This window comes from Calypte anna, chromosome 3 (genome assembly GCF_003957555.1).
Source record: "Calypte anna isolate BGI_N300 chromosome 3, bCalAnn1_v1.p, whole genome shotgun sequence".
Lineage (NCBI taxonomy): Eukaryota > Metazoa > Chordata > Aves > Apodiformes > Trochilidae > Calypte > Calypte anna.
This window is the reverse complement of record NC_044246.1, coordinates 108259869-108284451: the sequence shown is the minus strand read 5'-3', so window position 1 is coordinate 108284451 and position 24583 is coordinate 108259869. Positions and strand designations below refer to the sequence as shown.

Below are 24583 nucleotides of genomic sequence, written 5' to 3'. Positions count from 1 at the left end.
CCAAAAAAAAAAAAAAAAGTCTTTGTTGTCTATTTCAGGAGGTATCCTTTTTCCTTCTATAGGAAATAATACAAGCAATTCATCAAAGCTTGAGGCAAATAAATATGATCTAGGGACTAGATAGTGCAAGTCACATCTACAAACTCATCCCTGACACATATTCCACAGGTCCCTGTGGGTTATGAGCATCCAGACTGGGGAAACTTTTGACCAGCTAGGGAACAGGTCTGTTGGACTCCAGATGGAGCTGTGCTCCAGGTATCTTTCTCTCCCTCAGGCTTTGGCTTGCACTGTAACGGAGTGACACACACACACAAAAAGAGACCTCCAAGTCTCTGCCCTCACTCCTTCTCTCCTTTCCCTGAAGGCACCAACACCAAGGGTCCATCTCCTTGGATTAACCAGCCTCCAGAGTCTTGTCAGGCAGCTGTGACATGGCTTTGAAAGATAAGAGGGAGCCTGGGGTGGCCTCATGAGTTAGGAATTTAGTTAAATATCTTCTAAAGGGATTTAGTAGGATTTGCTTATGCAGTATCATCCTTAAGGCCTCAGGCGTTCATATTACCCAAGGTAGGAACAGAGCTAGCCAGCAAGGGATGCTGATACTGTCCCCCATGATCCCCCATTTCCCCATGCAGAAATGCTTCTCTGTTCTGACATTCTGAAGTTGCTACTTTCCTTGGCTCAGTTCACCTAAATGGGGGAAAAAAAGTGAAATTCTAAGCAGCAGGATACTTGGGACTAAAGCTCCTGAGAGAGAGTCAGTTTTAATTCCAAAGTAGTGGTGTTGGTACAATGCTGAAAGAACAGCTGTTGTTAATATACAGCAAAGAAATTGTAAGTTTCTGCTGGCCCCCAGGGGAAAAATAATCATAAGCCTGCTCAGTGTTTGCTAGAAGATCCAGGTAATTGTGGCAAAGAGCAACAAAAAGACAATTGAGGGGCTGGACAGGTTGATTTATGAGGAAAGATTAAAGGAGCTGAACATGAATGGCTTAGCTAAACAATAACCAAAACAGGACACAAAAAGTAGCCACTGTCAACAGTATTTGAAGTGTCTGTCTGAAGGGGCATTAACTGTTTGGGTGCACACACTTTGAATAAATGGAGGTAGGAAAAGTAGATGTCATACAAACGTTTAGGAAAGTTTCCTGAGGAACAAGACTGATGGGTTGTAACTCCTCTAGCAATCCCCTTTAGCAAAAGTTCACAGAGGGTGAACTTGGGGTGGTCTCTACTCTTAAATGCTTCACAGGCATCCCCATCTCTAAGCACCAGTGCAGGAATGACCAAGACACCAAGACTGCAAAATCTATTCCAAAACTTCCATGCAGTCAGAAGGTAAAATGTCCATGCTTTTGGCCTCAGAGATCAAACAGGAATGCAAGAAGATGTTCCAAGTGGGGGAAAAGAGTGGCTCTCTGCTCTTTAGTACCACTGAAAGATGAAATGGGGCTGGACATGCTCCTGGGTAGTGAGATGCCACAGAAATGCCAGGCTCTGTACCATCACTTTGCCTCCCCCAGCTGACAACTTGGACTGAAAGAAGAGAAATGCTCTTTAGTGACACATGGCTGCAGAGACCCTGCTTGAACATCTTTCAGCCTCTATAATAATAATAGTAATAATACATAAGCCATGTAAATCACATAAGGAAATACATTACTCCTCCCTGTTAAGTTCATGCAGGGCAGGGGCTGTTAGTGTCTGCCTGTTATAGAGCCACAGCTCACATTCAGAACAGGGAAAAAATATAAATTATCTTGTCCCATCCTGCTGCTTTGTTTTCATCTCATGTAAGAAAGGATGAGGTAGGAAATACTGCATGGTGAAAAGTTTACCTGGAGAACAAAGCATGGATCAACTCCTCTAACAAAGTCATCATGGAACAATCATCAATAGGCTGCTAGGTAGGGAGGAGACATGCACAGGTAAGGCTTTATGTTCATAGATCTTTGGTTCAGCTCCTATGGCATAAACCCTTGTGTAAATGTTGTCTTGATGCTTAAAATAAAGTTAATACTTCCTCCCAGTCTGCCTGGCCCTGCCTCTGTAACCACTAAATTACTCATCCTAGTAACAGAGTGCTCTGCACAACAGGACAGTGCTGAGGTCTGTAGGCATGGCAACATTGTGTAAATCTTTAGTGCACTTTCCAGCAATTAAATACACATCTGATGCCTGTGTACCTTTCACCAATGGGCTACAGACACCTCTGAGTGGCTGTTACTGATTCTATTGCAAGCCCAGCTCACATGATGTAAGAGACCTCATCACTGAGGTCCCAAATATTCACCACTTTGGTGGCTTTCAGAAAATTCCTACTTATTAGTCCTCTCTGTCCTGCTCTTCCAGTTCTCTTTTTCATGGTCAGGAACAAGGATTTTCCATATCCCAGAGAATTTCCTATTTGCTTCACATAGAAGTGGAGAAAGAAGAAGGAGGGCAGTAAGGACACAGCAGGGCAATGGTCCATGGCCAACAGAGAAATGTGCGTGTGCTGGCAGAGGGATATCAGCTTTGAATCCTTCCACAAATGATGCAAGGGAATAGCATTGTCTTGATATATTTTCAAAAAAAACAAAGGCAGCATTCTCCTGGAAAAGCTGTCAGCCCACAGCTTGGACAGGGGCACTCTGCACTGGGTTAGGAACTGGCTGGAGGGCCAGGCCCAGAGCATGGTGCTGAACGGTGCTGCATCCAGTTGGCAGCCGGTCACCAGTGGTGTCCCCCAGGGATCAGTGTTGGGCCCAGTTCTGTTTAATATCTTTATAGACGATTTAGGTGAGGGGATTGAGTCCATCATCAGCAAATTTGCAGGTGACACTAAGCTGGGGGGAAGTGTCGATCAGCTGGAAGGCAGGAGGGCTCTGCAGAGGGACCTGGACAGACTGGAGAGTTGGGTTGATTCCAATGGGATGAGGTTCAACACATCCAAGTGCCAGGTCCTGCACTTTGGCCACAACAACCCCATGGGGAGCTCCAGGCTGGGCACAGAGTGGCTGAGAGCAGCCAGGCAGAAAGGGACCTGGGAGTTGGGAAGCTGAACATGAGCCAGCAGTGTGCCCAGGTGGCCAAGAAGGCCAATGGCATCCTGGGCTGTGTCAGGAACAATGTGGCCAACAGGTCCAGGGAAGGGATTCTGCCCCTGTACTCAGCCCTGGTGAGGCCGCAGCTTGAGTCCTGTGTCCAGTTCTGGGCCCCTCAGGTCAGGAAGGATATCGAGGTCCTGGAGCAGGTCCAGAGAAGAGCAAGGAGGCTGTGAAGGGATCCAGCACAAGTCCTGTGAGGGAGGGCTGAGGGAGCTGGGGGTGTTCAGGCTGGAGAAGAGGAGGCTCAGGGGAGACCTCATCACTCTCTACAACTCCCTGAAAGGAGGTTGGACCCAGGGGGAGATGGGCTCTGCTCCCAGGCAGCTCTCAGCAAGACAAGAGGGCATGGGCTTAAGCTGTGCCAGGGGAGGTTTAGGTTGGATGTTAGAAAGAATTTCTTTATGGAGAGGGTGATCAGACATTGGAATGGGCTGCCCAGGGGAGTAGTGGATTCTCCGTCCCTGGAGGTTTTTAAAAAGAGACTGGATGTGGCACTCAGTGCCATGGGCTGGTAACTGCAGCAGTAGTGGATCAAGGGTTGGACTTGATGATCTCAGAGGTCCCTTCCAACCCAGCTGATTCTATGATTCTATGAAATATATACATGATTCATGCAAATATATCTTAATTGGTCATGGTGTCAAATGCTCCCTTTATATTTAATTTAATGAGTGCTTCACCGAGCTGTCAGCAATCTCCAGCAGCCTCCAGGCACTGAGTTAGCATCAAGGTGTCAATGCTTTTGGCATTAACCTCAATTAGGAGGAGTTAGGGTGATCAGCGACTGAAGGGTCAGCCTTGCATTGCTGAGACATTCCTCTGGCTGCAGGAAAGGGGCTGGCAGCCTGGCTACTGTCTCAGGGAAGAGGACTCCTATGTGGCAACATGACTGGTAATTGCTATATTTGAAACCTGTGCAGGTCCTGACAGGCATGGAGAATCAACAGTAACCCTATATAATGAGATTATTGTATGAGGGTCTGGGGTGAAAAAGCACCCTGTGACAATAAAATCTACCACTTATTTGTGGCCATAACTTTTAAAAGAACACCATGGAGGGAGGCAGTATGCTAAAGAAAAAAAGTTTGGACAGCTGGGTTATGCTTACAGAAAAAAAATCACCATAGAGATAACCCATGTAACTTTAATTCTGCTCTACTTATCTTTCCCCAGACTTCCTGAGAGATTTCCTTTAGATAAATTTCATTCAGATGTCATCTTGCACAAACATTCTCAGGTAGATCTGCATTCTGGGGTCAATTCATGGATAGACCACAACTGCTTCCAAGGCTACGTCCTTCTACTTCAAGCAGGAAGGTCTCAGGAGAGCCAGGCAGACCCCCAGGTCCATCCCCAGCCTGAAATCAGTTCTCCAGATTGCTGTTCTGGCAGATTGCTGTTCAACCCCAAGCATATGTTCTCATTTTTGCCCAAGGAAATTATTCAATGAGCAAATCTGTTATAAAAAAGTGAAAGGTTTGTCATCCACCACAAAATCTTGGTTGTAACAGTATAACTGTACAGTTATTACAATGAAGACTTTGGGTCCATTATAAAATCTTTTTTAAATTTCTAAAATTTCTAAACCATGCTTTTTTTCCAAACATCCTTTTTTTCCATAGTTGAAGCTCTGTGTGCTTCCCAGCAGCAGCAGAGATGTAGGACCCTAGCAGCAGGTTTGCAAAGCTTGCCTAATTGTAAGGCAGGACTTGTCTCACAGCTCATTCTGCTTAGGATCATCATAAAAGTTGTCCTTTGAACTCACTCTCTGCTTCCTCCAGTCCATTCTTCCTTCCTCCCCATCCCCAAGGCAATGATTTTTATCTCCAGGTCTCCATTTCTCCTCTGCAAGAATCAAAGGGCTTTTTCCCTTGAAGTGACAGCATTACCTGCTGCTCCTCCTCCACCTGAGATGCAGACCTCTGCTTCCTCAGAATATTTATTTACCCCCATCTGTGTCAGACACAGGCTCATTCTGCCCAGGTAAAGAGGAGATGCTCTGTCTGGGCCAGCCAGGCCAGACATGTTCAGACTCTTCTAGATGTGTGCTTCAAATCAAGCTGCAGTGATTTGTACAGCAAGCAAAGCCAACAGAGCACCTCAAAAAACTGATTCCAATTCCCTAATTCACCACACTCCACCTTAAAAATAATCAAGCTGCTTGTGCCTTTTCTAAAGTTGTTCTTGGCCATGTCACCCACATGTCACACCCCTGGGAAACCACTTAACATTAAAGCTAAACAGATCTTTGCTTCTGCAGCATATTCCTCCTTGCTGTAAGATGCAGTTACTGTAGTCTCTGTGATTAGCAGGTACCTCTAAGCCCAGGAGTAAAGCATGTGCAGCACCTCACTTTAGTATGGGTCAGCAACAGAGGTGGCATCTTGCCTTTGTCCTCAGGCTATCCGTGATCTCCAACAGACCTGTGCCATGTGTCTGAATTATATGAGCTTTGCTGACTGAGGGCTTTCCTTCCTTGCTTCCCTCTAAGACCCAGGAAACTTCATCTACAAAAACTGAAGACAACATAACCAAAGATGACAAAGACACAGGCTCAGGAGTTGGAAAATGTCAGCCTAAAGTTTTGTTCTTACCTGGTGCAGCCTACAGCTACACTACTTACTGCATGTTTTCTTAACAGGTCCTGTGAAGGATGAGTATTTCTGAAAGTGAAATCTAAGATTCTGAAGGCAGAAACAAGGTTCTTGCTCTTCTTTCCCCTGGATGGAAATGTGTTAAAGGCTGGAAGAAGGTTCAACAAGCCCAGTAGTCCTTGCTTGCAGGAATAAGCAGCACCCGCTACATCACCAATGTAAATCTCCTCTGCCTGCTCTCCCATACCAGCCCCTGGCAGCCAACAGCAAATCCACCCTTGAGATCAAAAGGAAAAGAATAAAAATCTGAAAGCCAGTCAAAGAAGACAGCAAAGCTACAGACCCTACCCCAGCTCCTAGAAACATCAGGGGAAAATGTAGCTGAAAGGTAGGCAGAGGACCTCAGTGGGTGTCAGGCCCAGGCAAACCCAATTAACAGGAAAATCCTTCTCCAAACCAAAGTCTGGAGATTGATACAACCCTGAGCTGGGGTGCAAGACACCAAGCTGCTATTTGAGAACTCTTTCAGCATTAACCCTGCTGTCTGGCTATAGGTAATTTCTCAAGGTTAAGAGGAATAAATCCCCCTTAAGTACTGAAATAAACATCATTTTCACCTGGGTAAATCTATGACAATTTAAAAGCCAGTCAAATAGTGGGAATGGTAACCACTAAATGTAAGGAGGAAACACTGGTATTACCATTATGTAGCAGTGATAATTTTGACCAAAAAAAAGCATTTGTGTAAGAACATGGTGGTTGAAAGCCATCTAAGCAGATGTAGCTCTCTGCAATGTAGAGGTCCTACATGGAGACAGCAAAGTTTCAGCTAAGCACTTGGAAGCTGCCCTTATAGTCAGTACAGGAGAACTGTCACTTTGAATATGTAATTCATCTCTTTTGGGCACCTTCTTTAGGCTGAGGTGATTTGTGCCTCAAAAGTAGCTGTTTCCCTTACCTGTAACAAGAATTTTTCTCAGGTGGAACATCTGCACTATAAGTCTCTATCTCTTATGTGTCTGCCCTTGGTCAGATGAATCCCACTTCATGAATGTTTTATTGTTGAAGTTATTACATGAGGACTGGATGGCTTTTTAAAAACTACATTATAGCTTGAAGAGAAGCATAGGCTTGATACAAAAATTTCTAGGCAAACTTCTGTTATCTTAGGAAAATAAGACAGGATTTGAACAGATGTCCCAGACCATCTCTGAACCCAGTGTCTTGACATTGAAAACAGCCACATAATGAATTATATTACATCATTGTTCTGTTCTTTCTTTATTTAGTAGGTCAAACTATGTGGCCATGAGTTTTAATTATACATGTTTATGAGATCTGAGAATCACAGTTAAACAGGCATTATCAAACGTTACATATTCATTTGAACATCCCTAGAGCAAGGTTGTCTAAAATGTTTACTTTTTTGTAACCATCAATTTTATTTCAACTTTTGGAGAAAAAAGTCTGCATTACATATTCTGTGTCTCTCTTTCCCTAGCAAGGCCCTTTCTGCATTGCCCTATTTCAAAAGGGTCTAAAAGACTTTTTTTCTCTGAACTCTGGAATTTCTCCTTTTCTATATTTTTTCAGAATTTGGACATCACTTTTTTAGGCAACGTTTTTGCAGTGATAAAAATACATTTCCTACATTCATGAATTCATACATTTTAAGAGCAAAAGAGACCATTACATTCATACAGCCTGAGGCAGTGACAGATCTACTGCACAGGAACTAATGGGCTAGAGAACTGTTCCTTTGAGAAGAGAGGGAAGAATTTATGTAGCTCTTCTCTCCTTATCACCATCATGAAAGCAACCACCTCAGATCTCTCTGGCCTAACACAGCCCCTGCCTGTAGTCCAACTTGATAGAATATCTGTTTCTACACAACATTTTGGAAAAAGCCAGACTGCTTTCCAAAGCACCTAGAGAAAGCAAAGGTCAGCACCCCCCCATCACCCTAGGGCATCTCTACCACATCTCATTGACCCCATTTGGTCTCCCAGACCCCATGAAACAGCAGCTGCTGTCCCTGTGCTCATTCTTTATCCTTTTCCTGCCTGGTTCTCTCACTGGGACATGAAGGACTTGGCCTCTGAGACCCATCTTATTGCCTCATAAAGCAGGATGGCAAGATTATTGATGTGACAGGATTGCAGGGTTTTCCAAGCAATTTAGGAGTTACCATGGCAGTTCATTAACTCCCAGCTCAATGACTCCTCAAGCATGAATCAAGCAGGAGGCACAACACACAGCTAAACACACAATTGATGTTCACATCAAAAATACACCCAAGGTCCTCTATTTTCTTTAATATACGTCTAATGAAGGCACTAAAAAGTCACCAGTTATCAGGACTGATAGCCAACCCATGGAAACACACCTTGACACAAAGAAATCCACAATCCTTGTCTTTTTTCTTTTTTTCCCCTCATTGGGCCTTTTCTGCCCGATGCCTGTGCTTAAAGAACAGAGGGTGCTTAGCAGAGGGTTCACATCTCCAGTCTCCATTGACTGCAGAGGGTTGGGACAGCAGGCACTCTGGATTGCTCCCTTCTCTTGACTTTCAGTGCTAAGAATAAGGTTTTTCTTTATACAGAGGCAAGCCCCTCGACCCCACTCAAGGAAGTAGTTGAGAAAATATTTAACTTTCATGGTATTTATGCTCGGGTCTTAGAATAAAGCACACACTTAAAAACTTCCTTGAATCAAAGTGGCATTGTGAGCATGAAAAAAATCCAACACAATGTTTTAATAAACTGCTGAGTTAAGACTTCAGTAGAGGCAAAAAAAGAAAAAACCAGGTTTAGCACACTAGAGATGAAGAAGATGAGGAGAATTCAAGGGAGTCTTTGAAGCTAAGTGGACAATTAAGAAATTAGGAAAGGTCAGAAATACAGCAGCTTTTATCAGTAAGTACAAAACCACGAGCAGCAATTAATACCAGCATTATTTTTTGCTTATTTGCTGTTATCCTCTTAGAGTTTCAGGGTAAGTAAAAGAATAGGCAGAGCTAAAATTTTTATATCTCCCTCTAGTCACAGCTGCTACACTCAGAGAACAACCCCACAACATATTCATATTATTTGATTTCCCAGAATTAACTTGCCTTTTCCTTTTAAAATAAAATTACTGATGCATTTATCAATGCAGCAATGGGACCCGGCACACTGGAAAATCCCACCTTCCTCACTAACTGAGCTAAAACTGGCTTTGGGCCAAAATTGAGTATTTCAGCTCCTGCCAAGCTTTGGGTTCAGAATGATTTTACACTGGAGGATTTTGCATCTGTTTCTATGGCTGAGCTAATGGGACCCTAATGCAGATGAGAGCTCCCCATCACATCGAGCTGCCAGTTTGTTGCTTGTTTCAATCATCTTGTACATACATGGCAGCTTGTAGCATTTCCCTCTCAACTAAGTGAGGCCAACAGGCATTTAACACAAGATGCAAAGGGATATAATATGATACAGAGGGCTGCTGACTAGAGACACGACCAGTGGTTGGAATAATAACAACAAATTATTCCAAAAACCACAGCAAAAAGCTAGATGACACCTTTACTTAAAACCAGACTCATCAATAAAGTTGTGCATTCTGGCAGGAATTTTCATGCTCAATAAAACATGAAGGTTGGAAAAATTACCCTCCAAGAAAATTGTTCATGACTTAAAGCAAGCAAAGCTGTTGCCTCATCCACTGACCTCTTAGGGACCCAGCACAGTGCTCAGCTCCTGCTTTCAAGCCAGGGAATAGTCTGTACCTACTGATCAGAGAGTCTCTTCCAGATGTTCTCCTGGCAAGGCTGGCAATAAGTCACCTCCCTAGCTGATCACCAGCACTGCTCTACACAGCCAACACCAGCAGAAAGTCCATGTCAGTAAAAGGTCCATGATTTCTGGTAGCAACACATGAGTTTTCAATTCATATTATCTTTTGTCTCCTCATAAATTCTTCAATCAAGAGATGTTTTTCATTCATTGCTGTCAGCTGAAGATGTACTTTTGTCTTTCCAGCCCTCCCCATGACTTAGCAGCAATCAGCTGCTCCATCCCCAGAAATTATTGCACTTTCTCACGTGGGAAATGCCTGTGAAGGAATGAGGAAGGAATGAGGAAGAAATGAGGAAGAAATGAGGAAGAAATGAGGAAGAAATGAGGAAGAAATGAGGAAGGCTCTCCTACCCTCACTGACAACTCCACTGCTATTTTTGCTCTCACCACCTCTTCTGAAGCAGCATATGGGGTGGGTAATGCTGGCCAGGGATCTCAGAGAGTTATGGAGTTACTCACTTGAAGCAGCAACACAAAAAGCTGAAGTGATGCTCAGAGAAACCTATTCTGTACACTCATCATGTTTCTCAAGCTATGCCAGGGTCACCCTCCAACTTTTGCTGCTCTCCAGGGAATACCAGCTGCATCCTGCACTCCAGGGATCAAGTGCTTCCAACAGCAAGAGGTGGGGAACAGGGTTATGCATCTAGGTACAGGTTACAGGAAAGTGACCCAAACGTAAAGGGTGACAGTCCCTTCTACCACTCTGCCTGTCCCCTTTCATTCCCATGGGTTTTGTAAAAGCAGAACACCATACCAGGAACAATAACCACACATGCAAGATTTATGGAAAGCTAAAATATCCAATAGGAAGTTTTCTACACTGCAATTGTTCTCTAAACCATAAGAACATGAAAATGCTTGGGTTTATTTCTTTTAAAAGAATGCCAGGATTTAGGTCTGTCCATCACAAGCACAGGAGACTGGAATTTGATTTCTTGTTTATTTGGCTTTCATATTTTGAAGGATTTTGCTGTTTGAGGGGAGAAATTTGTGCCTGATCGTTGCAAAATCCATCTCAGAGACATGTCTGAGATCATGTATTTGAAAAGGAGCCATGGCCACCTTTAAAGGATGAGGCAAACTTCACTCGCTGAAAAGCCAAACATGACATTTTGTGCTCTCCAGCCTGACTCATTTCCTGATGCAGTTAGGCCATGGCTAGGAAAGTTAAGGTCAGATTAAGGGATCATTTATGCCCTTTATAGTGGACTTTGAGACCAGGACCCCAATGCCAGAATAAGGCTCTGGAGGCCTTTGGAGGAGATGTCCTCTTGGAAATGCATCATGGGGCTCTGTTTGGCTTGTGTCTGGATTTTTAAGTTGTGGGGCTCTTGTTTCACTGCACTGCCCTCATTTCTGTCAAGTCCCAATGAACATAAGCTTTTCTCCAGTCTCTTTATGAGAAAAATCATATAAAATAGTCACCTTCCTGGCTGGAAAAGTCATAGGACTTTACATGGATAGGCTTGCTACTTCTTACTACATAATTTCAAACAGAAAAACTAAGAAGCCAAATGAAAAAGAAAAAAAAACAAAAACAAAAAAACAAAATTCAACCCTCCTGCTACTCCTGCCAAATGGATCAACGCCCAGGCAGGAGCTCAGAGCCTGACACTCCTGCATCAGTTTCTCTGCTTTTCAAGGTGCTGTACATGTGCAACTGTACAAAATGCTATATGGAACTTCATCTCAATTACCACCTATCAGATTCTGCATTTATAGACAGAGGTTGACCCACAGACTTCTTGCTGTCTGAGGACACAGCCAGCACTTCTCCTGCATGCTCTGCCATCTGCTCAGCAGATCAAAAATAGTACCAGAATTTCCACTTCCAGGTGGATGGAGCATGAAACAGAGAGAGACTGAATGGATCCTAGCAACAACTATATAAGCAAAACCCTTAAGAAAATATTTTCAAATACAGCAGCTACAAATCACCAAGATGCCACCACTGAGAGAAGACAGACCTGACGTTGTTTTCACACCACAGAGCTCATAGAGGAACAATTTTTCTCTGTTACAAAATAAGATGACTAATGAAGGAGTAGTGTCTCTTCAACACCATGACTTAAGCTCCAAACTGTTTGGGTTTGCTTTTGAGAAATAACAGTATTTTGCTAGGAAAATATTCCAATGTTCACCAGAAGATTTTGGGAGTAATTTTCTACTGATGATGTGGATTTGCGTAGACTGATGACTGTCTTATTCTGCTACACTAAATGAAATACAGAACAAAGTAATTAGGATCCTACTGGTAACCACAACTTTGCTGCGGTCAAATGAAGCATCAGGATGCTAAAAATCAGGATGTAAGCATCCACCAGAGCCTTCACTCCACCACCAGATTTTCTTGTCTTGTAGAAGCAGTATTGAATGGGCTAACAAAATATCATTTCCATATTTTTCTCCTTTTTTTATCAAGCCAATGAGTACTCAGGTGATACAAAGAGTACCAAATAAACACATCAAATAAACATCATCGTGGAACAACGGGAAGCTCATCAACATTTAATGCACCATTAAACATCTCAAACACCACTGTTCAAACACATACCCCAGTGAGAGTTACATTAAGAAAATGTTGCAACTCACCACAGGTGTAAATGACATTAAGATGCTTTTGGATTCCTGGGTAACAAGGATCCCCAAACTCATGGGTGCTGGCATAAATGCTGCAACTTCTTTTCCCGTGGCAGCGCTTGATCAGGAGTTGAAGAGCAGTAGCTGACTGACACTCTAAAAAGGAAAAAGGATACTTAGTTGTGAATATTTGTCTGTTCTCATCAGAAATTGCCAAAAAAAAAAAAAAAAAAGTTATCCAGATGCAGAAGCATACAGATGAGCTTTCAAAGAGAATTTCTTTGTGTGGGAAGGTGTATGTGACTCTCCAACACGTCCAGTGAATTGTGAATTGATGAAAGGAAATTATCAAAAAGAAAGGTGAAGAATCAGAAATCCTCTTAAATCTATAGAAAGGAGGCTGCAAATAAAAGGAGGCTTGATTCCAAATTAAAAAGGCTACCTGTAATAAAAATAATTCCTTTCCCCTGCAGAGGTCTGAAGACTCAGTATCCTGAGTCTCGGTATCCTCATTTTAATAGATAGGGAAAGGAATCACAGTAGAGTGTAGAGACTAACAGATCATTGCAGAGTGTGGAAAAAGACTTGGATGCTAGCTGTCTCACTCCAATGTATTTATCCAGAAAAACTACAAGCTTTAGAAAACAGGGGGGGTCCAGTCCAAATCTCCCTGGGTCAAACCCCACTCTGGGGAACTCTACCCATGCCCACTATGTGGGATGTAACATGGTACCTACTCTCTGGGATGTGATCTTTGGTTTGGCCCCCATATCTGGGGAGCTATGCTCACTTTGTGAGATGTGACAGTGCTGCACCCACCTTGTGGGTCATGATAAATGCCCTTAACCACATGCTTTTAACTTTTGGTGAGCCCTGAGGTGGTCAGGTGCTTGGACAAAATGTCCACTGTAGGCCCCTTCTAACTGAAATAATATTTTTGCTTTGTTTTGCCTTGCTTTCCTTTGCTATTCTAGCCTAGTCCAGACTTTCTATTTTCTATTCTATTCTATTACATTCTAGTTGTCTTTCTTCTTTTCTCTTTTCTTTTCTTTTCTTTTCTTGTTTTCTCTTCTCTCTTCTCTTCTCTTCTCTTCCCTTCCCTTCCCTTCCCTTCCCTTCCCTTCCCTTCCCTTCCCTTCCCTTCCCTTCCCTTCCCTTCCCTTGTCTCCTTTCCCTTTCCTTTCCTTTCCTTTCCTTTCCTTTCCTTTCCTTTCCATTCCTATTCCATTCCATCTTTGCGAATATTATTTTCTCTCAGATGATTTGGACTTACTTTCTCAGCTAAGGTGAAAACTATTTGTACTGACAAGCTCTTGAACTTTTTAGGTGTTACACAGTCTGCTCAGACTCTCCAGCCAGGACCAAGTGAAAGAGAATTTTACAGAAGACAACTCATCAACATTGAGCTGCTGCTCAAAGGAACAGGAAAGCTACAGAGAAAGGAATACAAACACTTCTTCGTCAGTAATCAGGAGACAGGGAAAGGGAGAATGGACCCCAATAACTATTGAATGCTACATCCAACACAACAAAAAATCCAGGAGAGACATGGGAAAGCCACAGGAAACTAAGCCTAGATGGAAAACCTAGTTATTCTTCTCAAATCAAAGGCAGCATTTTATTTCACATTCTGCAAATGGCAAAAGAATAGAGCCCTGTGTGAGCATTTTCATACTGAACCACCCAAACTTTAGGGGATTTTTGATCCAATGACTGACAGAGGTTCCAGGGGAAACATCTGGCATGCAGCACTCCTGCTTTATTGTCTTTATGTCAAATGTCCAGTTAGAGAAACTCATCACATCTAAGGACTGCCCAGGATTTCATGGAGGGTGCTGCTATTCTTTTTATTTGTTATTGTTCTCACACAAATCACAGAGCATCCCACAGCTGTTTGCACAGGGGCCTCATCTCCTGGCATGGGAACACACTGCCCCTGGGGGACGGTACAGAATTAACCATCACTGGCCCTGTGAGAGGCACCACAAATCTTTTGCATGCATTGTCACCAGAAACAGTCCCTGGGACACTCCTTAGGTAAGAATGAGCAGTAGCAACCTACAGCCTCTGCCCTCCACCTTAACAAACTGGACTGGTTCTTCAGGTGCCAGATCTGTAGATTCAGCACACTGAAAACACTTCTAGGAGTTTTATCCATCACATACCCTTAAATTAACACCACCAGCTTTTTTAGCCACCACAAGTTATATCTTGGTATCAGTGACCTCCTTCCTCCCATGCAGTTCTGAGCAGGCTGTAGATTCCATCCATGTTGACTTTAGCAGCAGCATCTGCATTGGGAAACCAGGCAGGACTCAAATCCAGAGACATCTTTATCACCCTTCTTTAAGTGCTACCCTGTTCCTTCACATCATTTTGCAAACAAGGTTTACCCCAAACAGGTAATATAATCTGAAACAAAACAGGGCTACTCCCAAATCATGAATTTGCAGAAGGCCTCACCCAAAGGACATTTTGGATGGAAAGGAAAGGAGCGGAATTCCATGGCAGAGGGTTTAGCTGCCTGAATGTGAGGTCAGCCAGCCCCAGGGCCAGGCATCAGGCTCCTTCTCATTGTATTCAGTGCAGAGCAGCTGACGTGCAGACAGAGGGTGAGCACAATCTTGATGCTCCCTTTGCCAGGGATGCATCTTTTCTTCCCCAGGGAAGGAGAGCCCCGCGCAGGTGGCTGTAGGACCCTGCTGTAGCCCCTTCCACATCCCACTGCCAATGCAGCTGTATCTTGAGTTATAATATCCAAACAGAGCCTCTTCCATGTAGCTCCATCTGCCAGAGCCCATCCTAATGCTGCCATCCCTACTTGTGTCTTAACAATTCCCAAGTCCAGCTGCATGTTCACTGGGAAATGGAAACTTCCATTTGGCACTGAGGCCAACTGTGGTGAAACAGCCCACATCTCTGCTATTAATACTCTTATCCTCTAAAATGGATTGGTGATTCCTTGTCTTATAACCAATCTCAAACCACGTTCTGGACTGTCTATGAGATTGTCAAGGCAACAAACCGTACCATGGACCACACTACAGTTTACCAGTACAGAAAATCTTTTTCCAGTATCAGTGTCCAGGCCCTGGCACTGCAGGTTTGCCATAGCTTAACATAGTTTCCCATGTAAATATGTATACATGTAGCCCTAGATACCCAGCTTCTTCGGGCACAGACCAGGCCTCCATATTCACCAAACAGCAGTGAAAACCTAAATTCTCCAATTGCCAGGCTGCTCCAGCTCAAGGTGCACTACTCAAATCAGCAGAAAACATAAGACACTCTGTGTTTCAATTATAGATGGGTATGAAAATCCCAGGCACAGAAAGTAAGGCACCAAGATTTTTAAAGCTGCTTTTACACAGACTTTTTTCAGACCTTAATAATGAAAATACACCCATGACAAAAGTCACCCACTGGGACTTCAGCACATAAACCATGCAATAATTTAGTTGGAAGCAATATCTGGAGGCTATCCAGCCCAAGCTGCTGCTCAAAGCACAGACAGCTTTGAAGTTGCATCAGGTTGCTTGGGAATTTGCCCAGGCAAGTTTTGAAAATCTCCACAGATTCATATTCCCCAGGCTCACTGGGCATGGGTTCCAGGGCTAAAATCCCTTTCCAGGTGAAGAATTTTCTCCTTGTATCTATCAGATTTCCATTGCTGTAACTTGCATTCATTGCTTTTGGGGTTTGTTTGTTTGCTTGTTTCCAATGGGTTTCCAAGAGCAGCCTCTGTAAGAGCCACTTATTACATAGCAGAAAACAGCAGTAAGATCCTACCTTGAGGTTTCTCATATTGAGACTGAACAAACCCAATATGAAACGTGCTCCAGACCAATGGTGGCCCTCCAATGGGCTTGCTCCAGTTGTACCTGAGAAGTCCCAAACTGGACACCTCAGTACCCCAGGTAAGAGGACGACTGGATTGAGAAACAGAGTAAATAAACCCTCTCCTTGACATGCTTACAATCTTCTTACCAATAAAGTCCAATACCCACTGAGCCACTGACCCATGTTCATCGTGTTGACCCCCAGGATCCATCAGTTCTTCTTCTGCAGTGATGTTTTTTAGTCAGCTGCACCCCAGTCTCTCCCCCAGAGGGATTCTCAGGTGCAGAACTTTGCACTTGGCTGTGTTGAACTTCATCAGGTTCCTCCAGCCCACTGAGGTTTTCCTGAGGAAAACCCAACCTGAGGTTTCCTGAGGAACCCAACCACTGCTGTTAGCAACTCTTCTGTTCAATTTATCACCCACAGACTCTGTCCTATCACCCAGGTCACTACTGGAGACATTAAACAATATTGATCTCTGAGTGCTGGTAAGCAGCTGAACTTTTGACTTTAGCAAAGCATTGTGGAGGCTTCTTGTAGTACTTCATTTCTTTGTCTCTTGTAGCAAACAGCCACAATTTAGGCAAGTTTTCCCTGTTCCCACTGACTTTCAAACCCTAATGAGCACCACAATCTTGTGAATGGAGTGGCAGAAATTCATCCAAAGTTCCCATATTTACCCAGCTAAACTCTAGTGGCAACACCAAGCTGCTACATAGTAAATCTAAATATTATTCTTATTTTCCCCATGGTAAGGCTTAAGCCACTCTCTTGGAATCAACCTGTTCTTCCAGCCCTGAAAAATAACAAAAAAAATTGAGTCTATGGACAACACTTGATAAAGTATTCACTTCAAAGACTTCCTTTGGTCAGTCACAAGAGGGAATTTTCTCTGGTTTTCCCTCCACACAATGTCAAAGCTGAAATGCCTTGTGCATTCCCATCAATGCCAGGGCAAGCAGCCAGCAGTACTCTGAGGGAGAACTACAGTGGTACTGAAATTAGTTTGGTTGTTTTGATCTGTCAACATGTTTGTCCTCCACATAACACATTGACATGAAAGATGTAAGAGCAGCAATAAAAACCTCCAAATGGGACCATCTCCCTTAAACACTTCAAAGGATTTGTGATAAGGAGGTTATGGAGCTGGGTGCTAAAATGTCACATGCAAGTATCTTTATTCCCTCACTATCTAGCACTGAAGATGTCAATAATACATCTGAGATATGGCTGAGTGATAGATGAGGCTACAGAATGCTCATAAATCACAGTCCACCATCACTCAGAGCTCTAGAAGTGACAACACATGGCTTTTACAGCCTTGTCTCAGGAGTATTAAAACACTCAACATCACTCCTTTTGGCTGTTATGAAATGCATGTAGGTAATTTAACTTCAAAATATAAATAAATCCTTAGTAAGCTGGGTTGAAGTGAGATATCCAAGTATATTTGTACCTCCTCAGGAGGCAATTCCAGGTCAGAAGTTTTAACCTCCAGATGCCCATTCCCAGAGCTCAGAGAGGCAAGAAAACAGAGGCTCTCTTATCCATAAATCATGCAGTTACACAATCAAAAAAGATGCAGGGAAGCCAAGAAATGTGATAGAGCAGAGTTGGTCCCCTTCAGCTGGCCAAATTCACATCTTCCAGGTCTTCAGAAGTGGAAGATAAGAAGTGGAACTCTCATTGCACCAAATAACCTGCTCATTCAAGGCAACATCTCTCTCTTGTGCTGCTTGTTTTCCTAATAAGTGCAAACTGTGGGTGTTGTATCAAATACCATCCTGACACCAGTGACAAACAAGTGATCCCATGTGTCAGAGGTATGGGAAGGACACTCAAAAATGCCAACATCCCATCACTAAGTCTGAGACAAGTACTGCTAAGCAGAGCTAGGCTCCTGCCAAGAACCCTTTAAAGCCCACAAAGCTCAGATCCCACAGCAGAGCAATAAAAACCACTTTAAGACCTCACAGATGATAGAAAGCTCACTGACACAGGTTGAGCCAGAGTTACCCTTGGTTTTCATTAGCCTTGGATTGCTTCGGTCCATTGCCAAAGAGCAAAATACAAATCCTGGAGATGGTGAAACTTCCACATGTTGAAGTGTTTAGAGATACCAGCTGAGCTCTTGGAAAATGGTGTTTTAAACAGAAAGTTTGTGTTTTGGGGGAGAGAGGGATCAGCTTGCTTTATCCTTTTTACCCTCAGCATCACTTTCTAGAAGCTGCATGTCCCTCCAGCCTGGCTCCTGCTGCAAGGTGGGTTCCCTGTCTCAGGATGACTTCACAAATGCAGACTGCTGGCCAGTTTCATTTCACAGCTCTTATTCTGAGCCTTCAGTAGGTCATTCATCTTACTACCTGCATTTAGTAAGATATTACTCCCTGATCTGTTGTCTTTATCAGCCCAATCTCTGATTCAGATGGCAACAAAGAGACACTGGAAGATTTTACCAGCTGCAGCTTGGTGACAGCTTCAGCCTTAAAACTGGAATCAGTCTCAGTGATGTAATGTCCATATCGTCAGGCTCACCACAATGAATGGGTTTTAGTCAGTTTGAGGCTGCTTCCCAGCATGACTATTTCTTTATTACCTCTTCCTGGTATTAAAAAAAAAATAAATAAATTGGAGCCAATGCCTATTAATCACATCCATTACTTTGGTTACTCACTGTTCCTTGTTTTTCTCCAATAAGGGTGACACATATAAATCAGAAATCTAAGCCATACGTTGCTGCTTTTGATTGCAGAATCCATCTGGTTCTGGAAGAATGTTTCCAAACAGTTTAACTTTTGCATTATGGTAACTCTTAGGTGCTCTGGTGGAGATCAGAGTTTCTTGCAAGGCAGAAGTCACCACAGAAACATCCACAAACAGATTTAGACACCTAGTTTTGAGATGGGCGACTAATCACAGGGTGAAGTCAAATGCTCAAGAACATCTGTGTAGGTGTCAACCTCATGATCAGCCTCACCTGCCACACATTTAGGAGGAAATTCTTTACTATGAGGGTGGTGAGGCACTCGCACAGGTTGCCCAGGGAGGTTGTGGCTGCCTCCTCCTTTGGAAGTGTTCAAGGCCAGGTTGGATGGGGCTTGGAGCAACCTGATCCAGTGGTAGTGTCCCTGTCCATGGCAGAAGAGTTGGAACTAGATGAGCTTTAAGCTCCCTTCCACCCCTAAGCCTTTCTGTGACTCCTTCCACGTGGAAGATGTCCATGTGCAGGTTTCTGCTTAGATGAGGCTGTCCAGAGGAAGCAGGACCATGTAGACTGACTGTGTGAACAGGTTACCATGCTGTAAGGCTGTCACACAGTGGTACTCCACAGGCTTCTTGTAGACTGGGGAGGCAACAGGTCATGGAGTACACCCCAGTACTGACTGTTCCATTATATTAAAAAGGAAACTTTTCCTCTTCTTCACAGACCTCAGGATCATTGGAGTGCTGACTAGAAGGATGGTTTCATTCTGTCACTACTCACTGTAATAACTACTCCTTCGTCTGAGCATCAGATTTCTTTTCCATCATTAATCTTGATAGTCTTTATGGTATTTTAGCCCTGTGTCTCCTTATTTCACAAAAGAATCACATGAGTGAACTTGAAAAAAAACCAAAAACACAGGAAAAAAGAAAAAAAAAGCCTCCACCCACTTGTCAGAAGAAGCACTCTGAGCCTGTGAATTTGGCATAAAAATTGGAGTGTTCATTCTGCTTCTTCAATTGATAAAGACCTTGAAATATCCATAAGGCCAAATGATTGGCTGTAATTAAAAGCTTCAGAAAGAAAATCACCACCTAAAAGGCTTTCCAGCAGTGCATGCAAGGCAGGTGATTAGGAGCTGGAAGAGGATTGGGGGTGCCTGATCAAGAGATGAATTCTGAGGCACATTTTGGCTCAATGTAAAGCCATCAGGAGCAAGACCTCTTTGGAATTAAAAGAGCCAGCAGAACCCTACCCTTCCTTGATATCTTTTTAGAAGCAGGTGAAAGGAACTAGCTAAGATAAATACTGCCTTGAGGGAAGTCATTAACAAACAAGTGATAACTTTAGGTGGAAACACCTTCCAAGCAGAGGACAAGATTTCTCTCCAAAACATGCAGCACAATTTCTTGCTGAAGAATGAGAGGAAAATTTACTGGTTAAGAGCTGTGAAGCAGGGAGGACAGAATGAAAGATGGAAGATGGCAGAGTTAATTAACTAAGAGGAAAGCCAGATGTCTGAATCAGTGCTGTGCTTATCTACTCATCTACCAAAAGAGAAAGCTTCTAACCTGTAAGCATGGTCTCGGAGGATTTTGATATGGTAAGCCACTGGGTTTGCAGTCATGAATGGTGGGCAAGTATCACTGGGGCTTTGGGACACACGTTAGCTCTGGTTTCATAGAATCATAGAATCGACTGGGTTGGAAGGGACCTCAGAGATCATCAAGTCCAACCCTTGATTCACTACTGCTGCAGTTACCAGCCCATGGCACTGAGTGCCACATCCAGTCTCTTTTTTAATATCTCCAGGGATGGAGAATCCACTACTTCCCTGGGCAGCCCATTCCAATGCTTGATCACCCTCTCGGTAAAGAAATTCTTTCTAATATCCAACCTAAACCTCCCCTGGCACAACTTGAGACCCTGCCCTCTTGTCTTGCTGAGAGTTGCCTGGGGAAAGAGCCCAACCCCCCCCCGGCTCCAACCTCCTTTCAGGGAGTTGTAGAGAGTGATGAGGTCTCCCCTAAGCCTCCTCTTCTCCAGGCTGAACACCCCCAGCTCCCTCAGCCTCTCCTCATAGGGTCTGTGCCCAAGTCCTTTCACCAGCCTGGTTGCCTCCTTTGGACCTGCTCCAGGACCTCAATATCGTTCCTGAACTGAGGGGCCCAGAACTGGACACAGTACTCGAGGTGTGGCCTCACCAGGGCTGAGTTCAGGGGCAGAATCACCTCCTTGGACCTGCTGGCCACGCTGTTCCTGATACAGGCCAGGATGCCATTGGCCTTCTTGGCCACCTGGGCACACTGCTGGCTCATGTTCAGCTTCCTGTAAGTCCAAACTCCAAAGTCCCTCTCCGTCTGGCTGCTCTCCAACCACTCTATTCCCAGCCTGTAGCGCTGCTTGGGGTTGTTGTGGCCAAAGTTCAGGACCAGGCACTTTGGACTTTTCCCAGTCCCTGCTAAGGAGCTGTGGTGTGAGCACTATCTGATGATGTGCAGAACATCCAGACAGATGCTCTAACATCTCATGGCCAACACTGAGACCAAGAAGAATTTATGTCCCCCTCAACAGCATCAGTCCCAGCATGCTGCTTCTATTTCTGGCAGTTTTTATGCTTGAGGGACTTCCTATTTGGTTATTGCTTTGGCAGTACTATGTACTTTGGTATCATGTTGAGTTGGTTTTCTGATAGAAATTGCCATCATCATTATTATGAATATCAGCAGGGAGCTTTGCACTGGTGCATTTGGATATAACATCTATGTCTTGCACAGTGTCACTGAAAACAGCTGGCTAAAAAAGAAATCTATATCCAAACACCAGAAGGATGTGCAGAAAAGGCCAGCTTTACATTTAAAAGAGAGGAAAAAAATTGTTCACCACACACTTCATAAAACTTTGGATATTGGTGCAGTAGGCCAGAAAAGAGAAAAAAAAAATCTTAAATTAATCACATCTAGAGACTGCAACTGCAGGATCGATTGGACATTTAAATACAAATATTACAGTTACATCTAGAAACACTTCGTTTATTAACATGCATTTAAATCATTTTACCACCTTTGCATCTGGAACAAGAACTCTCCTAAAACATTAGTATCCAGCTTTGCAGAGACTGACTTGTGTGTGAAGTGGAGCAAATTAATAATATTTTGCATATTTGGGGGCTAAAGTGAGAATCTGAGGACAGTTTCAAATTTGGCTCCAAGAAGTCTCAGAGAACAGAGCAGTTTTGGTCTGGCAATGACAATAAAAATTTAATATTTAATTTGCAGCAAGGAGAAGTTGATTGCAGAGGGCTGTAAGGCATTCAGGATAAAAAGCAAAGCAGCTGAAAGCTTTTACTTCACTCAATAGAAGACAGGGACAATGCATTGAGTGTATCTACTCTGTGTTCCTTTGCCCTTCCTATTCATTACAGCCCAAAATAAGTATTTTCCTGACCTAGACCTAGGCTGAGGCAAGGTCTGAACTTTGGATACTGTGGGACTGTCCCACTTGTTTAAAACTACCCAGCTGACACCTTCTGCAAGTCACTTCTTGCCCTTGGTTCCCAAAATAAAGCCCTGCATTCCTGCAACCTCCGAGGTTTCACATTACCTTTCCTTCTCAGGCTATCATGGTAATTCTGCAATATTCTTGAGTGACATCTGAATTATTTTAGGTGGAACTTTATCAGTTCTGAACAAGTACTCATACAGAATAACTGTATGAATGGAAATAAACTGAGATGCTACAGATTTACAGCTCCTAATTATTCCCTTTTATTAATAGGATTATAATCCAGATTTGCCTTTAACTAATAGTTGGGCAATAGACATCTTTTATAAGGCTGGCAGTTAAAGAAGTTGATATTATTGACACAAATACCCACATTACTTTCTCACATATCATACAAGTAGAATCAGAGTGCTATTTACACTACTTTCAGAATTGTTATTTACAAGCACTGCATGGGGTCATATTCCACTGTAAACAACTTTTTTAAAACCAAATTGAATGTTGGCTTTGAGGAAGACCCTGCCAAGAAGCAAATTTGAATAGATTTTTTTTTTTAAATAGCAATTGTGTGCATATAAAACCAATTTCATATGAATCATTTTTTATGACTCTGTAGAATCCAACAATAGAGTTTTCTAGAAACAGCTGTAAAGTGATTTTAATTACCTCCTGGTGCTTTCAGACAAAAAGTGAAACACACAAACTATCTGAAGCTGAAAAACAACCTTCTGAAAGCAGCTTTGTCCCACTTTAACTTAGCATCCTAAACAGGACTTCTATTTCAACCTAAATTTAATAAGGTATAATATGTGAATTAAGCAGCCAATGATACTTAATGTAGCCTTCAGACTTGGGTATTTATGGGGTTTATTACATACAAACAGATTGGCCTCTAAAAGACATTCTTAATCATGATCTATACACATCTTAAAGTAGTTTCTGCACTGAATGTAAGTCAGATGGAGACAGAGTCACAGCAATGGGCAGGGGCACCCTGGGAGGCTGGTGTGCACCTAGAGAGGAAAGATGGGGTCTGACTCCCTTCTACCTCTGCTACTCACCCCACAGCCCCAGCCCTGAACTCAGGACACAGCATTTCAGCCACAAGCACTCAATCAGATCCCCTGAAGGATGGAGGTGCTGCCTGGCATTATCTGATCAGCACAGATTTCCATGGACACCCCATCTCCTCCCTTGCTGCTTCCCCCATCAGTACCAGAGGTTGCTCACAGCACCACAGTTGCTCCAGCTCCTTCACAGTTTGGAGGCCTTTTCTTTTCAATTATTTTACTTAAGACCATGATTAAAGCAGAGACAGAAACTTGTACTGATGGAAACACAGGATGGAAAATGGTCACGGGTGGTGAAGCAGAAGAGAGTCAGAAATGCATGGCTGGAGATGCAGCAGAAATATGTGCCATGGAATAAAATTGATTTTTTAAATTATTATTATTGCATTTATTTTGTACTTATTCACATGCTAGATTTGATCAGAGATAACCAAACTAGACAGGTCAATTATTTATATGGTGTAATAAATATTTATATGAGGGACTGTGAAGGCTTTTGTTCGAGTCATATACATCTGCATTAAGAAGAGGAAATCAAAACAAACTGGATTGGATCACCTTCTGTCACTACATTAAAATTAAAAATGCCAGGGAATGAGCACCTAAAGACCAGGCTTTTTTTCTGAACTCACTCCTCTGCTCTTTTTTTATCAGACCCAATGAGTTAGAGAGCATCACTGACCATCTCAGTTTCCTCAGGGCTCTGGAAAAACATCCATTTTCCCTCTAGAGAGGCACAGGAGAGAACCTGTATGTTAAGTGACAAGGACATTTCACTTCTCAGCAGACTACTCATCCACACTCCACAGCCCAAAACTGGGCTTGGGAGCCAGAGTTCCCACAATCTTGCACCAACTCTGAAACCAAGCTTAGATCCTTTCCACCCAGATGAGCAGTAATATTGCTCTGGGCTCCTTCTATACCTGGTAGAGAGAGACTGGTGTCCTGGTTTGGGCCAGGATAAAGGTGATTTTCTGCCTTGTACTTCTGCTTTCAGCTAAGTCTCTTGTAGCTGCACTTGCTGGAATTAACAGCAAGTTTCTCAGACAGTGTCTGCTTCTGGAACTGATAACACTCCATGGTTATAGTTACAGCTGGAGAATGGTGTGCAGAGTCAAGGACACTGCTCAGTTCTGAGGAACATTTTGCCCTCCAGAAAGAATAAAGAGGTCCCACCTGAAACCCTCCTTTGGGGAGGAATGGACAAGATAGATGCCAGAATTGACCAAACAGAGTATTCCATCCCAGACACATCATACTCAGTGTAAATTTGAGGGATCATGAGGGTCAAGCCAGCTCCCAGCTTCCAGCTTCCAGCCCTTCCTGCCTTTCCTGCTTCCCTTTCTTCACCCGTTCCCTG

The 24583-nt window shown here is 43.3% G+C and overlaps 1 protein-coding gene across 1 annotated transcript in view; it reads right to left on the bottom strand.

The window, feature by feature from the left end:
* The window catches only part of EVA1A (eva-1 homolog A, regulator of programmed cell death), a 205021-nt gene that overhangs the window by 92204 nt on the left and 88234 nt on the right, over positions 1-24583 (bottom strand). Inside the window, exon 5 of the mRNA XM_008490720.2 lies at positions 12118-12261. Within this exon, the coding sequence (XP_008488942.2) occupies positions 12118-12261 (144 nt within the window). The remainder of the gene's footprint in view (positions 1-12117; positions 12262-24583) is intronic.